The sequence below is a fragment of the Nymphalis io genome, chromosome 8, assembly GCF_905147045.1.
Source record: "Nymphalis io chromosome 8, ilAglIoxx1.1, whole genome shotgun sequence".
NCBI lineage: Eukaryota > Metazoa > Arthropoda > Insecta > Lepidoptera > Nymphalidae > Nymphalis > Nymphalis io.
Window position 1 is genome coordinate 12,837,768 of NC_065895.1, and position 15,919 is coordinate 12,853,686.

Consider the following 15,919-nt stretch of genomic DNA (forward strand, 5'->3'; position numbering starts at 1 on the left):
TGATTGGAGGAATAACTACAAATGGTGTGTGAACCAATGAAATAATTTTAATTTAATACAGTAAATCGAAGTGTAGTGATAAAAAGTAATAGAGAACAAAAACATGAAAAAATCATAAATGAAAAATTTTACAGGTATATTCTGCCGAAAAAATAAATTTAAATACAGTTTATGTGATGTAATATAATGTTGCTTTAAAACAGGTAAGATTATTTCACGTTAGATGTTTAAAATTTCCATTATATGCTTAAAAAATAAAATATTCCTGAAATTCAGTGCATATATCCTGTCTCATATTCAGCGGCTGTCATTTGTTTTACGTCTTAGAGGTTTTTTTTGTAATGGATAAAATTTATAAATAGTTTAAAGTTTACATAAATTTTCACGCGGCTCCGACTGCAGGGATGTGTTTTTGATGTCTATGATGCAACGGAATGATAAGGTGCACTAGATTTACAATTATGTAGTGATCAATGTTTTGCTTCTTCTGCACTTTACTCGTATTCTATAGCTTACTCGATGTTTATAATATGTATTTTATTTCTATAAAAAAAACTACTATAACCTAGTAAAAAATTGTCTGTGAAAAAGTCAGTCAAGCACATTACCTGTATTCATTTCAGTTAAGCTATGAATCCTACAAACTATCCTTCAACCTTATATCATAGTAACAGCTTGTTAATGTCCTACTGCTGAGCTAAGGCCTCCTCTCCCTTTTGAGGACAAGGTTTGGAGCTTATTCAACCACGCTACTCCTATGCGGGTTGGTAGAATACACAAGTGGCAGAATTTCAAAGAAATCAGACACATCCAGGTTTCCTCACGATGTTTTCCTTCACCGTCAAGCACGAGATGAATTATAAACACAACCTAATATACTAAAGTTGATTTTATGTAGTTGCTAATGGTCTATTTTTTTTTTCCATGATATGTATCATATATCTAGATTATTTGTGATAGAAAATAAATATTTTAGCAGTGGGACATTTACAGGCTCTTACTTTACTTTCACAAATATTTATTTTTATTTCTATATAAACACAATGAGCCATTTCAAAAGCTATAATATTATCTCACTGTGTGTGTTTTGCTTTGCACTCATATGCTTGTTTTGTTTTTGTTGCAGTTGTACCGTGCATGTTGTGTTTAAACCATAGAAGTGGTATTGTAATTTTATAATTGGCATTGTCCAGTGTAAGGTACAGCTAACGAACACAGTGCATCTTTCCTTCCCGTATGGCTGCATATGTTAACCGTACAATATCGATGATGGCTGGCGACGGGCCTCATAACGTCGCTATGAACAATGGGACTGTGCGTGTCAATATGTCAAATGTGGACTCGCCCCTACAGATATTTGTAAGAGCTAAAAAGAAGATTAATGACATATTTGTTGAAATTGATGATTATGTCAAGGATGCAGTTACATTTATGCATGGTAAGTTTAGATTTATAATTATGTTAATACATAGATAGAAAACTCATATGAATCTTTTACATATTATTTACATATTAAATAAATTGCTTTGATATTATACATATAATTCATTTAATATAACAGTATTTATTACCTACAATACATTGATACAATATAATATTAGAGATGTGTTTTATACATTGAATTTTTCATAAGTATAAATTTAGCAAATTATTCGACAGAATTTGCAATTATATATATGGGAGTATTACAAAAATTTGAATCAAAATATGAATGCATGAATTGCAAGGGATCTGATTTTGTAATTTGTAAACATTTTTTAACCACACATTATCTCTTTGTATTGCGAAAACATTCACAATGGATGAAACCAACCAGTATTTTACAAATTTTAAAAAAGATGAATGATACATTCACTTATGAACTAAAATTAACAAACTAATTTTCATATTATATAATATTTTTGACATCACGCTTTAGTATACTTTAATTAAATACTTACAACCGTTTTTTTTGAATTGGTAATCAATCAAATGTATAATTTAATTTATTTTTTAAATATTATAGTTAAATTATGCTTAGTGTTTTGTTAATCACAACTATGTGTACGTGAGTGAAGCTTATCAGAAGTTATTAACGTATTTTTATAACCATATTTTAATATTTATATGCTTGGCTTAGTATCAGAGAAAACTGCTTAGCCTATTATATAATAAAAAATGTAACAAATCATTCTCAATTACATAAATATTGTATTATCTGCTAGTAGAATATCAATGAAATAGTATTTATTTAATTCTTGACTAGGTACTTCTTTTAATAAATATTATAATAATTAGGTGTAATAAATATTGTTATTGCAATCCAACAAGATTATGATTAGTAAAATTTTTTTTTAAATAATATGTTATTCAATTGCTTGTTTAAACGAGGTTCTATTATGTTAAATGTTTTTTCACTTTATCAATTTATAGCAGTGTCCGGTGAGAATGGTATCGCAACAGCACAAGATGTTGCGAATGTTGAAGCGTATGTCAGTAAAGTACAGGCCATACGAGAGGTTCTAAAACGAGATCACATGAAAGTAGCATTCTTCGGAAGGTAAGTTTTATTAATTTACAAATATATTAAGAGTTTTTATGTTTGATTTCAATAACTTTGGACCACCTATTTTTTCTTTTCCACTTAGATAAGTCCTTTAACAAGCAATGTTAGGCTATATAACTTCAAACTCCCGACCCTGAGTCACAGTACACTAACCAAACAGGCAAATTGCGACATTTTTTTTTAGTTAAATGTAAATACTAAAAAATTTTTCGTTGTATTTAATGTGACTTTTGTAATCCATGTTTTTTATATTATAAATTAATTATGAAGAAAAACATGTTTTGAAATGTACAGTATCAGTTCATTGTTATTTAATAATTATAGTTTTAACTACTTCAGTTTGTTTTCACAAGTATATATTAGCTCCTCTTTAGGCCTGCCTCGTTGATCTAGTGGCTTGATGTAAGGCCGCAGACCCGGAGGTCCTGGGTTCAATTCCCAGGTCGGGCCAATAAAAAGTTATTGGGTTTTTCTGTCAGAAAATTTTCAATAGCAGCTCGGAGTCTGGAAGTTGGAAGTGTGTACACTCCCGTGCCTCGGAAAGCACGTAAAGACGTTGGTCCTGCGCCTGAACTCTTTCCGGTCGTGTCGGATTGCCGTTCTGTCGGATTATGAGAGTTAGAGAATTGAGAGTGCACCTGTGTTTGCGCACACACTTGTGCACTATATCTCCTGCGTAGTTGGCTAATCACTCTTGAGATTGGCCGCCGTGGCCGAAATCGGTCTGAAGGACATTATTATTATATTAACATCTATATTAAACATAAGCTAAGTTTATTTGTCAGGCACTCCTACCCACTGGTAAAGTAAGTTAAAGCCCTAGTGTAGGGTTGACCATTGTTTGTAGTCAGGCTCAGCTATATAAATATAATAGCACATGTGGATATTTTGAATAAATGTCAGCTGACAAAAATAAAATGACTTTACAATTTGTTGTAAGAGAAGTCATTTAGATAGTTTTCTAATACAATGTCAGTGGTAACATTATAATAATGCATTACAGTTCTTTGGTGGTGTCGTTTTCTCAATCGGGTTGCTATTGATATTTGTTGAATGATTATATCATAGCAACACATGTAATAACTTATATTAATATGATTAAAATTTCTTTAATCAAGGACGAGCAATGGTAAAAGCACAGTCATCAACGCTATGCTTCACGACAAGATCTTGCCGAGTGGCATCGGGCACACCACCAACTGCTTCCTGCAGGTGGAGGGATCTGATACAGATGAGGCCTTCATGAGGACGGAAGGTTCTGAGGAGAAACTCAATGTACAGGTAATGACCGCTTGCAACCTTAATGTAGAACAGGACCAGATGTATTATATTAAATATTTCACGTTTATTTCATTCCTTGGGAGGATATTAAAGTTAGTATTGTTTTGGAGTACAGCAATACTAAGTTTAGTTTTGGTTTAGTGAGCCAGTTAAACTCCAGGCACGAGGGTCATAAAATCTTACTTCCTAAGGCCAGTCGCGCATTGGAGACGAAATGTAAAAAATTATTAATATTCTTTACAGGCTCTTCCTGAGAATATATCTCAAAGTTATAACCTAGTCACTTGATAAAGCAGAAATCATAATTTAATCTTATCAGTACCCTCTAAATTGTTCCTCGATTTGTGTATGGAGGATACATAAACCGAGTGACCTGGAGTGTGCCCGTGTGCGTGCGCAGTCGGTGAGCCAGCTGGGCCACGCGCTGTGCGCGTCGCGGCTGCAGGAGTGCTCGCTGGTGCACGTGCACTGGCCGCGCGAGCTGTGCGCGCTGCTGCGCGACGACGTGGTGCTGGTGGACAGCCCGGGCGTCGACGTCACGCCCAACCTGGACCAGTGGATCGACAAGCACTGCCTCGACGCCGACGTGTTCGTGCTCGTCGCCAACGCCGAGTCCACGCTCATGGTCACTGTGAGTCGTCCACCGCGCATAACTTGGCCGGATAATACTTTCATTTCAGTTCAATTGCTACCTACTACATACTTATATAGTATAGTTGCATACTTCCAAATGAAACAACACAAGGTGCTCCGTACCCTTCCTGCATTAAAGAAATATCAAATGGAATGCTAATTGATTGTTTTTATTTGATCTATTTTTTAAGTAACTTAAAGCATAATTATTTATAATATGGTATTTGTACAGACTTAAATTCTAGCTTGTCTATGGCCTTGTTAAACACCTTATTTTTTATATTTATGTAATTTCAAAGTGTAGCGACTATATATAAAAGTATAGGATTAAAATAAACAAACATAATTGAGGTTTATTCTTGACGAATTTAACCAACTCCTTTGTAACCCTTCGCTTGTTCGTCAGAATGTTAGTCTGTTAACCTGTCATATTTATTTATTCTCGTTTTTGACATACTTTCGCAGGAGAAGAATTTCTTTCACAAAGTATCGACGAAGATATCGCAACCGAATATATTCATATTGAATAATCGATGGGACGCCTCCGCCTCGGAACCCGAATACTTAGACCAAGTGGGACAATTTTTTTTGTATAAATACTGCTACTAATAAATAAAATAATTTGAAATAGACTTAATTATATAAATTTGTATTGTCTCTCCCGCCGCAGGTGCGCAGCCAGCACGCCAACCGCTGCGTGGACTTCCTGTCCCGCGAGCTGCGCGTGTGCTCCCCCAAGGAGGCCGAGGAGCGCATCTTCTTCATCTCGGCCAAGGAGGCGCTGCTCACGCGCATGCGCGAACGGGAGAAACCCGTCTCCTGTGAGTACACACCCCACAGACACTTTCCACGCATCAGTCCTACTATTGCAGTGTTTCGGTTTGAGTGACTGAGCCTAATTACAGGCACAAGAGACATAACAACAAAACATTGACGGCGTAAGGAGTATTTCATATGCGTGACGGTGTCAATATCCAAAGTCATCAATGCCCCCAGCCCCGATCCTGGCGGACGGTCACCAGGTGCGCTACTTCGAGTTCGTGGACTTCGAGCGCAAGTTCGAGGAGTGCATCAGCCAGTCGGCCGTCCGCACGAAGTTCGCGCAGCACTCGCGCCGCGGGAAGAACATCGCCGGTGACGTCATGGCGGCGCTCGAGCTGGTGAGACACACGCCCCTTCGCTTTGAGACACACCTTGAACATACGACCACATACAATTCATTTCTGACCCCGGATCTAGTCTTCTACAGTCTTACTTAAAAACGTCGTATAGCTGGTATAACTAAATAGCTGCTAAGCAATATTTACAAATAATGTTGTATCTTAGAGCCTACTGTGTTTTTATATTTTAAACGATGAGGTTTTTAAAGAAGTTTCAATGTTGCAATAATAATAAGTTCTTCTAACACCTGCTGGATAAGATAGGACTAAGTTTTTACTCCAGTTTCCAATCAATAATGTATTACATTATTTACTGCGGTTCAGGTGTACAACAGCTCGAGCGAGCTAAAGGCGGCGAAGGTGGAGAAGCAACGTGTGTTGCAGGAGCAGCTCTCGGCTGTGGAGGAGCAGCTCACCGCCATCACGCGCCAGATGAAGGACAAGATCGGCCGCATGGTGGAGAGCGTGGAACACAAGGTGAACACCTCGGCCCAGCTGTGTCACTGAGCACATTAGCCGGAGAACGTAACCGCCGACACGCGAGTGCTCCCCGGCAGGTGTCGCTGACGCTGAGCCAGGAGATCCGGCGGCTGTCGGCGCTGGTGGACGAGTACGAGGCGCCGTTCCGCAGCGAGCGCGCGGCGCTGGAGCAGTACAAGCGCGCGCTGCACCGACACGTGGAGAGCGGGCTCGGCTCGCGGCTCAAGAAGCGCCTGTCCTCCGACATCGGCCACGAAATGGACGAGGCGCAGAAGGAAATGGCTGGTGAGCGATGCTCTGCTATTACATTGGTGACATTTATGAGCATTCACCTGAACCTCTGATAAAAGTTCTGGTCTGATGTAACTTTTTAATACCTTTGTTTATTTTTGATATAAATAATAATAATTAAGTTTCGTCCTGTACTCATTCCCCAGAGCGCATGTACAACATACTGCCCATGCACAAGCGAGCGGCGGCAGCCAGCTACATCGTGCCCCATCAGCAACCCTTCGAAGTACTCTACCGCCTCAACTGCGACAACCTCTGCGCCGACTTCCAGGAGGATCTCACGTTCCGCTTTTCCTACGGCATCACGGCTCTGATCCAGCGATTCCAAGGGCGGAACACGAATAAAATCGCCCTAAAGAATCCTCCAACAGTCACACAGGTAGACCTTACCCATTCACCGTCATTCTCGATCACATCTTTTTGGGGGGGGTGGTATGTAGGACTCGCCGGTGAAAACCCACTAATAATTAGCGGTATCCCCTTCGTCTGTTCGGGGGACGTCACGGGATCGCTTGCGCATACTACCGTGCCGCCCCGAAGGCCCGCCTCTGCGGGCCTCCAGATCCTAGAGGTACACTTACGGCGGGAGGAGAAGATGCGCTGACGTCTTCTCCCCGGTCTTCTTCGGTGAAGCGGGTCAGCGGAGGCACTCTTCTCACGTTCCCGCTCCGCGGCCTTCTTCTGTGACATGACATTTTCGCAGAAAGAGACCATCTCAATCCAACACCTCTCGATCGAAACAAAGATTAAGGATTAAGGTTGCCAGAGAAAGGCGCTAAGGCTCCTAAGCGGCACACTCCATCAGAGTGTGGCACGCCGTGCACGAAGGCATCGGACTCGTGGTAGGAGGGCAGTTCTTCCCGCCTGACTATTCCGTGCAGGTATTTACCGGAGCACCCACGTCCGGTAAGCACCAGAGTCAGTCTGTTTCAGTTTGCCGCCTTTTCTCGCTACCCAGACTCAAGTGGGGGCGGATCGCCTCCACTGTCTCTAAGCTGATCTTCCTCCCACTTGCGATTTAGGGCTTGCACCTCCGCCTGGAGTTCCCAGGGCGAATCGCTGGCGAGAAGTGTCGTTGCCGTCCACGACACCGTACGATATCCGCGTCTCACCGCTATAACTCTCTGCGACCTTCGCAAGAGAGCCTTGTTCCAAGCAGTGTGAGCGTGAGTGAGCACCCAGATGGCTCTCGATTACGTCTATATCATTCTATATAATACTTCATCATTTTATCTAATCCGGATTCATTTAGGTTTATTATTGTTGACACTTTTCAGTAAAAACTGCGATTCCTGTCATCATAATATCGAAGACGATCATATCACAGCTACTAACAACAAACAATAATTCCAACAGATCCCTCCGGCGCTGCCCCCAGCGGCGCAGGAGCCCCCGCGCTCCGTCCCCGGCGTGGGCCCCCTCAGTGCGGAGGAGTGGAGCATGGTGTCCAAGTTCGCGCTCGGCGCGCTCACCTCGCAGGGCACGATGGGCGGCCTGCTGCTCTCCGGACTGGTGAGCGGCGACGAGTACTCATAGCTTCGTGGCCGTTGTAGTGTCGGCTAGTCTCACGCGTGCGTGTGCGCAGTTGCTGAAGACGGTGGGCTGGCGCGTGGTGGCGGTGACGGGGCTGGTGTACGGCGCGCTGTACGCGTACGAGCGGCTGACGTGGACGACGCGCGCGCAGGAGCGCGTGTTCAAGCGGCAGTACGTGGCGCACGCGGGCCGCAAGCTGCGCCTCATCGTCGACCTCACCTCCGCCAACTGCAGCCACCAGGTGCAGCAGTACGTATCCGATACATCAACCAGTGTCAATAGCGCCTGGCGATGTATAAGTCGCTCCCACTCCTAACGCTAACTATACGCTTTAATGGAGGAGTAATTAATATTCCTATATTAATAATGGGCATTGCTATTATTGTTATATATATATATATTTAAAAGTTAATAGTGACGCAATCCAGTGCGCATTTTAAGACATTAGACCTGATCTCTCTCCGGTAGTGTCACTTTAAACCATGAATTATAAATAAAAATGAGAGTAATGATTATATCATAAATGCAAATAACTAACAAGTTTATCTACTACGATAGAGAACTCTCCACGATGTTCGCTCGGCTCTGTCGCTTGGTGGACGAGGCGACCACCGAAATGGATAGCGAGCTGACCGAGGTCAAGGAAGCTATTAAAATGTTAGACGGAGCGTCCACCTCTGCCAAGAAACTGAGGAACAAGGCGAACTACCTCTGCCACGAACTGGAACTATTCGATGACGCTTTCCTCAAACATTAGGAGATTGTTAGTAAGTCTTACAATCAATGTGAATTGATAAGTAAATAATAAATTACTATTAAATTAATACTATTCATTATAAATATTTGATTAATGCAATATATTTATAAAATTAATTAAACATTTTCGTATTTCAAAAAATGTGATTTTTGGCAACCCTAACAGGTATATAAGATATCCCTGAACGGGCCGGTAGTTGCGGGATGCATTTCACACGAGAGCTCTGGTGCAGCGCAGCTGATTAAATATTATTATCTTAGTTGTTATGTTGTGTTGTCTCGATGGTAGCGTGCTGCCTGATTAATGTGTTAAGTATAACAATAGTTGAGGATTGAGTCGAACCTCGAAATACCCTCAACGTAATCTTACTTCATATACCTACAAAGACAATAATATTCTGATGTCTTTGGTTTTGACAGGCCTATATTTTATTCTATTTGGAAGTTTTTTAAATAATTATTGTTGTTGTATTTTATTTTGAAAATAATTATGACATTTGATTATAAGGAAATCTAATATGTTTTTACTTTTTATATCGAAAAGTAATCATCACACCGGACATTTTATGAATTGATTCTAATGAGAAAACTGTATAGGATTGACATATAATATTTATTTAAAGACATAAGTTCAAAAACATTGGACCAATTTTAATTTTCTTCTAATATTAAAAACCTCAAAATATAAGTAAGATAACTAAATAAATTCGAATATTTTGTGATATATAAATATTTTTCATAAGGCATTAGATATTACAATAATGTTACCATTTGTTGGCGAAGACGCTACCGTCGAGACTCTTGAGGGTGTTATGTGTGCATGATCTATTTATTTACTGTTGATTATTGTTGTTGTAGATGTCTTAAATATGTAAGGTTATATGTATGTCTTTATACAATACTGCAGAGAACAAGGACTTTATTGTAAATGCACAAAATGTCATTTTATTTGTTATGTAAAACGTCTGTTCATATGAAGATGGAACTAAAATAAAATTATAATAATGATTGATCAGTTTGTACAAGGACATACAATACAACCTCGCTGTTTTATATTTGTTAGCCTGTTGTATTTCAATGTGTATAAACTGTTTTAATCCCCTGCCAGCACCATTGTAATGACATGACAATTATGGGGTCTTCGGTCCGCTGAGCTTCACTATTATAACCGTATCAGCCATCAAACAAAGAAATTAAATTAGAGGGCTTGGACAGGGCCTGTCGATTTAATTCAAAAGAGATTTGATATGTTGACCTTGATGTGACCTTGGAAAGGTCAATCTTGTATATTTACTCATGTATAGTTGAATATATCCATGTAAATTACTTTTGTTATTATTTTGTATTTCGGCTTTAATATTTTATATAACAAGAGTTCCAGCTGGATTGTGACATATTTTAGGGTAAATTTTTAACGTCAGATTTTTTTGTCAGTTAGTATAATAATAAATAAAATATTGCCACGTCACACGCAGCTTTGTATAATTTTCGTAATTTTGTTATTATAAAACTTTGAATTTTTAATTTTGATTATAATTATTTATATGTCTGCTTGGTGCCCTAGTGCAATACACCTTTGAAGATATAAAGCTAGAGCAGCTGACATATAACCAAGTTTAATTCGACATATATTTCGAATAAATTAAGAACATTTGTAAATTAAGATTAATACAGAAAGTATTATTACATGTAAAGCACGAAGGAAATTATGTATAATATACGCGAAAATAATGTTACCAAATTGCATAGGTCTGTAGTCATTTTGAGATGATGTCCTCTTTGAAAGACAATATAATTATGGATTATTCAATTAATAATAGAAAATGCGGGAAAACTCCGGAGTATACTAGAGTCAATACAATTGGGAAAATATAAATAATATAATGGTAATTTCATAAATTATATAACAATGCCACAGCTCTCTAAACTTCACCGATTATGTTAGAGGGTGAGACGGAGTGAGCTGTGAGTATGTTCCGCTACAAAACAACGAATAATTGAAGATCAATTATTGAAATTATATAACATTGAACCTATCAATTATTCTATCTAATGCCTATTAATTTGCTTTATAAATTTATTAGCTCTTTCAAGTATGATATTATAAAGTAAAAATTAAACGTTTAAAACGGAGGAATATAATTATAATTAAATGTAAATTTGTTAAAAATGTATGCATGTATGTCCTCCGGTACAGAGTACCTATAAATTGGCTAATTTTACATAACTCTATGTATTTTCTTCTTTAATCTAATTTGTACAAAAAATCAACTAATGGAATACTTAAATTGGATTTAAAATAATTTTGCGTTCTTAAATAAAATTTTACAAATGATCAAAACTTAAAATAAGAATAGTAATCTAATACTACTGTTAATAGTAAAAATTCTGTTTGTTTTTGTACAAATTACGGATTAAAACGTAATATATTTATCGCATAAAAATAATATTTTTTCGTAATCATGTTTTTGGTTACTAAGTAGCAAATATATGAGGCCCCACTTCAATGTTATGGATTTAAGAGTTGTGGCCACATACGGTTTAGATAGATTTTGTTGTCAAATGTAATTAGTCATGCGTAATTAGGTGAATTTTCTTATGTAAATAAATAAAGGAATCCTTTATAATTCTTTGTTTTATTTCAAAACGAGTTAAACTTTGAACATAAAATAATGAGATCAGTTGTTACATTTGTAAAATATTAAACATTATACAGTATAGGATAGTACGTCTTCTAGCTTTAAACATAATATTTTTGCTTTATAGTATTTTTTCGGAGGGAGCTAAAACAATAAAAATAAATTAATAATTATTTTTCCTAGTGTCGCGTGTGATCGAAATTCGATAATTTTTTGTGCACTTCTATGATAATTTTTTTATAATAAGTACTAAAATAGTGGATTTTTAATTTTGATATTTGAATTGACATTTACATTTGATATTATTTGATATACAATTAAATATTTAGCTTGCATGTTATTTGATATGGATATAATTCATATCGTACCGTATTTAGATTGAGTTTAAAATTATTTTTGTTAAATAAAACGCCATCAGTAGCCTTCAGACCATAATGTGTACAAGCTGTGCGCACTTCCTCCTCGCTGTTGAATGCTAGCCACTGTTTTATCGCCGTTACGGGCACAGTCAATTGTTTACTGTTGAATGCGCTACTCAGGCTTTGCAAAGCTCTTCTGAAATAAGTATATAATATATTATAGCATTTATTTCTTTATATTCTATTAACAAATAAAATATGCATTTCGAGAAAACATTTACCCACTCCAGATAAAATAACATTAACTATTTTACTATTTATGAGCACTTACATAATAAATATATTAAAATAACAAAATCTCAACTCACTTTTGTAATGATGGCAGATGCAAGCAGAGAACTGAAAAAGTTAGCGGACATAATCTTTTAGACAGTTTCCACATCCTGATGTAATTTCCCTGCAGGTGAGCCACTGCTATGTCATAGGTCAGCTTTAATATAGAAACTCTACAATATATGTATAGCAATCATATTAACTTTATAATAAATACTAAAATGGAATTAAGTTTAACAAAAAACATATTGTTATAAAGGAGTATGAAAATAATTCAAAAAGAGAAATAAAATAGCAATATTTGCAAATACATCAAACAGAAATACCATTCATCTTTGAGTTGAGTTAGGAACCCAAAACTAATTTTTAAAAATACCCAATGTGGGTTTGGGTATGATATTTTCACAAAGTTTTATTATTTGGCCATTATTTAAACTGAAAATAGAAAATATAGTGCTTTATACCCATGACATACTGTCAAAATACTATTGTGACAATTAGTTTATATGAATTATACAATCACTGGGTCACAGAGACCCTAGCCCTTTGGGCCAGAATGAAATGACGCGATGGTTAAAGCCGTCGAGGAGGAGCACCCCGGGTAAAGGGGGCAACCCCAAGCCCCGTACCTTGACTGGCCTAGGCCAGCCAGGAGGACCGAACTCTCTCAATATGGCCAAGTTTCCTAGCAAGGCAGCTGTATGCTCAATACTTTATTAATAAGTAGCATATAATTCATTCGCTAACTATATAACAATTGACTAGGTCCAGGGTTCAAACCGGACCATTTTTAAAAAAAGGTACTGGATTTTTCTGTAAAAAAATCTCAGACCAAAATCCTTGTTATATAATAACAATTAACAGCAAAACTTTTCATGTAACAATAGATATTATTACTGTCATATCAATATTAGAATACTAACCTTTTAATAGATTTTGGTAAGTTCAAATACCTATAAAGTGGGTGCATATCATCTAAATTACACAAGATATAGAAGCTTTCTATTAAAATTCTGTCACATGAGAGAGTTCCATCCTTTCCCCTATTAACATTCAAAGTAGATAAATTATCAATGATTGCATCTACATCGTTGACGCCAATTTTACTCTGTTCCATAAGGTCACAACAACTTAAGTACCATTTGAGACATTCCAACAGATATTTCTTGTTGAGAACAGGATCATATTCACTCAATGGATGATCACATAACCTAAAACAAATATTTTAACCAATAAATATTTCATTTAAAATACATTATGTATTTATAAATTTAGTTTGCCTCCAAACAATCATACACACACCTGATTCAAACCAAAAACCTATATTTTTTAAAAAAAAATATGTTTTGCTATAATTAAAAAAGTAAAATTACTTATTATTGCAAGTTAGAATATACAGTATTTTAAACTATTCTAATGTTGTTTTTAGATTTGTGCTGTTGTAAAAAAATATCTTTAAATAGGGTTTTTACAAATTTACTTTTGTATGAATGATGATAAATTTTCTTATATTTAATTCCTTGATCTAATAATATATTTTACATTTATTTAATACTAGGTTTCGTCAGTGGCTTCTCCCACGTAGTAGAGAAGGTGATATGTGAGGCCTATGTCTTTCCTTGGGATCCAAGTAGCTTCGTGACAAATTTAACCAAAATCAATTCAGTGGTTTAGTTTAGCCCTAAAAGCATAACAGACCAACATACCAACACTGACTTTTGCATTTTTAATATTAGTATGGATGTAAATACCTATAGCCATAGTAAACATAAAACCTTATCATAGGTTCTAGTAGAATAATGCTCTCCTCTGGTGGGAGTCGTTGTATTGTCATATCTTGCCTTACAGCCCTTAAACGATCATTTAGAAAGTCATATAAAACTGACATCTGAACATCCGATCTCTTTGATACCCTGGAAAATCATATTATTTGGTTATTTTATTTTAATTCTAGTTTTATTATATTATTGTAATGCGTAGAATGATTAGAAATAAAGTTGTGTTAAATTTACCGACTGTATAAATATCAAAGAGAGAATCATCCATTGAGATCATTAGCAACATTTAAAACTGAAAAATATATAAAAATAACTGTTGAAAGAATATTCAGAAATTTACTTCAGCAATAAATAGTGTATAGTGTCGAAGAGCACTGGATATGGCCTCAAAAGACGAGGCACTGCCATGTTAGCACTCGCCGCCGAACGGGAATAACTTTTAATTAATTTGTACCCCGAACCAGTAACTTCTAAAACATGCACCAACTTTTCTTTTTTCCGCCTTTAATAAGTAAATAATACAATTATGCACATAATGTTGCAGTACGATTATTAACAATTTTTTTGCAGTTGATCGTTGATCTTACAAAGTAATTTCTTCGCGTGGACACATATCCAAACATGTTCCAACGATGCACTGTTTATTATCATTATATTCTGTGTCTAGAAAAATATCCTGATTATGATATTGGGACATTTCTATAGATAAAAAAATAGTTCTGATATTTTATTTAAATTTAAACAATATCCTGAATCTTGATGTTCTAACTCCTGACGTCTGTAATGTTTTGTCTTTGTCAATAAATTGACATTGACATAATATGAATGACAAATTTTGTCTCATCTGCCTATTATCTAATAATTGCCAAAAAAACAAGGGTACTTTGATACATAAAAGACAAAACCAAAAGGAAACTTGGCTTTTATTAACTTAAAGAATTGTACATAATAAGCTGACAATATGTAACATTTGACAGGATAAAAGAATAGTATAATTTCTTCATAAATTATACGTCATTCACCTCCTCTATCTTTTTCTAACACACAGCTGTAATCTTTTAAATAATATGGAGTTCGTCTTGTCCTTGCGGATCTCCTAAGATGTTGATCATCGGATGTGCTTGGCGCTGTAGATTGTATATTGTCTAGATCCTTATCCTCCGAGCTCAGAACTCTGAGAGTCATAAAAAGCATCTAAGATGTCCTCTTGTTATTTCTGACTTTTTGTATTTGAGTCATTTAATTCTTCTTCTATTTTTGACTCATAGAGTTTTCAATAGGAGAAGGAAGTGGAGCTAAATTTCGATTTGAAACTGTTGATTCGCGTTAATTTTTATGCTTTACAAAAGAGTAATATGGGTTACTTTGTAATAGTTCAATCTCTTCAACATATGGATCATATTTATTACGGGTAATTTTTTTCATTAACGCAGGTCCAGGAACTAACCAAGAAGGTAAAGATTCTCCATTAGATGATCTGCGAGGATGATTAAATAGCCGTTCGTGAGGAATTGTATTGATTGGTATACACAGACGTGAACGAATTTCATGTAATGACATTGGCAGATCTTGCTCCCAGTTTTCAATTTTCATTTCTCTTGCGCGAAGAGCAAGTCAATTCTATTAATTTGCTTGGATACAATATAAAAGACAATACTGTCAAACCTGATTCTGATAGATTGAAATCACTGTTACACCTGCCAATTCCTACAAATAACGTTGAATTAAAAAGAACATTAGGTTTTTTTGCTCACTACGCGAAATGGATAAATAATTTTTCACAGAAAATACATCCATTGGTTGGTATTAAGTCTTTTCCCATCGATGATACTGCAAAACATTGCTTTGCGTCATTGAAATCAGAAATAGAAAAATCTACTTTGACAGTTATAGATGATAATGAGCTTCTCATTGTAGAGACTGACGCATCAGAATTTGCCATTGCTGCATCTCTTTCTCAAAAGGGGCGTCCTATAGCTTTTTTCTCTAGAACCCTTTCAAATTCAGAACAACGACAACCTTCAATTGAAAAAGAAGCATATGCCATTGTAGAGAGTCTTCGCAAATGGCGTCATTACTTAACTGGTAAACACTTTTTACTTTTAACAAATCAACGCTCTGTTGCATTTAT

General features: G+C 36.4%; 2 protein-coding genes across 5 annotated transcripts; one reads left to right on the forward strand and one right to left on the reverse strand.

Moving 5' to 3' along the window:
• Nucleotides 1-70: 70 nt before the first annotated feature.
• LOC126769978 (transmembrane GTPase Marf) lies at nt 71-11,306 on the forward strand. 4 transcript variants are annotated; one of them, XM_050489054.1, is made up of 15 exons: nt 71-203; nt 1,127-1,438; nt 2,413-2,539; nt 3,664-3,826; nt 4,227-4,457; nt 4,925-5,032; nt 5,130-5,280; nt 5,456-5,619; nt 5,944-6,096; nt 6,177-6,384; nt 6,537-6,769; nt 7,747-7,902; nt 7,976-8,172; nt 8,482-8,690; nt 8,846-11,306. In XM_050489054.1, the coding sequence occupies exons 2-14, from the start codon at nt 1,237-1,239 to the stop codon at nt 8,678-8,680; spliced, it is 2,292 nt and encodes a 763-aa protein (XP_050345011.1). In that variant the 5' UTR covers nt 71-203; nt 1,127-1,236; the 3' UTR covers nt 8,681-8,690; nt 8,846-11,306. The 4 variants fall into 4 exon arrangements, with proteins under 4 accessions (XP_050345011.1, XP_050345012.1, XP_050345014.1 ...); XM_050489055.1 differs by having other exon boundaries at nt 86-203; nt 1,194-1,438; XM_050489057.1 differs by lacking the exon at nt 71-203 and adding an exon at nt 424-442 and having other exon boundaries at nt 1,194-1,438.
• Nucleotide 11,307: 1 nt separating this feature from the next.
• LOC126770040 (germinal-center associated nuclear protein) lies at nt 11,308-14,558 on the reverse strand. Its single transcript, XM_050489178.1, has 7 exons — nt 14,376-14,558; nt 14,129-14,290; nt 13,762-13,923; nt 12,934-13,221; nt 12,046-12,183; nt 11,687-11,873; nt 11,308-11,462 (listed from the first exon to the last, which is right to left on the reverse strand). Exons 1-7 carry the CDS (start codon nt 14,483-14,485, stop codon nt 11,388-11,390), a joined length of 1,122 nt encoding a protein of 373 aa, XP_050345135.1. The 5' UTR covers nt 14,486-14,558; the 3' UTR covers nt 11,308-11,387.
• Nucleotides 14,559-15,919: the final 1,361 nt, after the last annotated feature.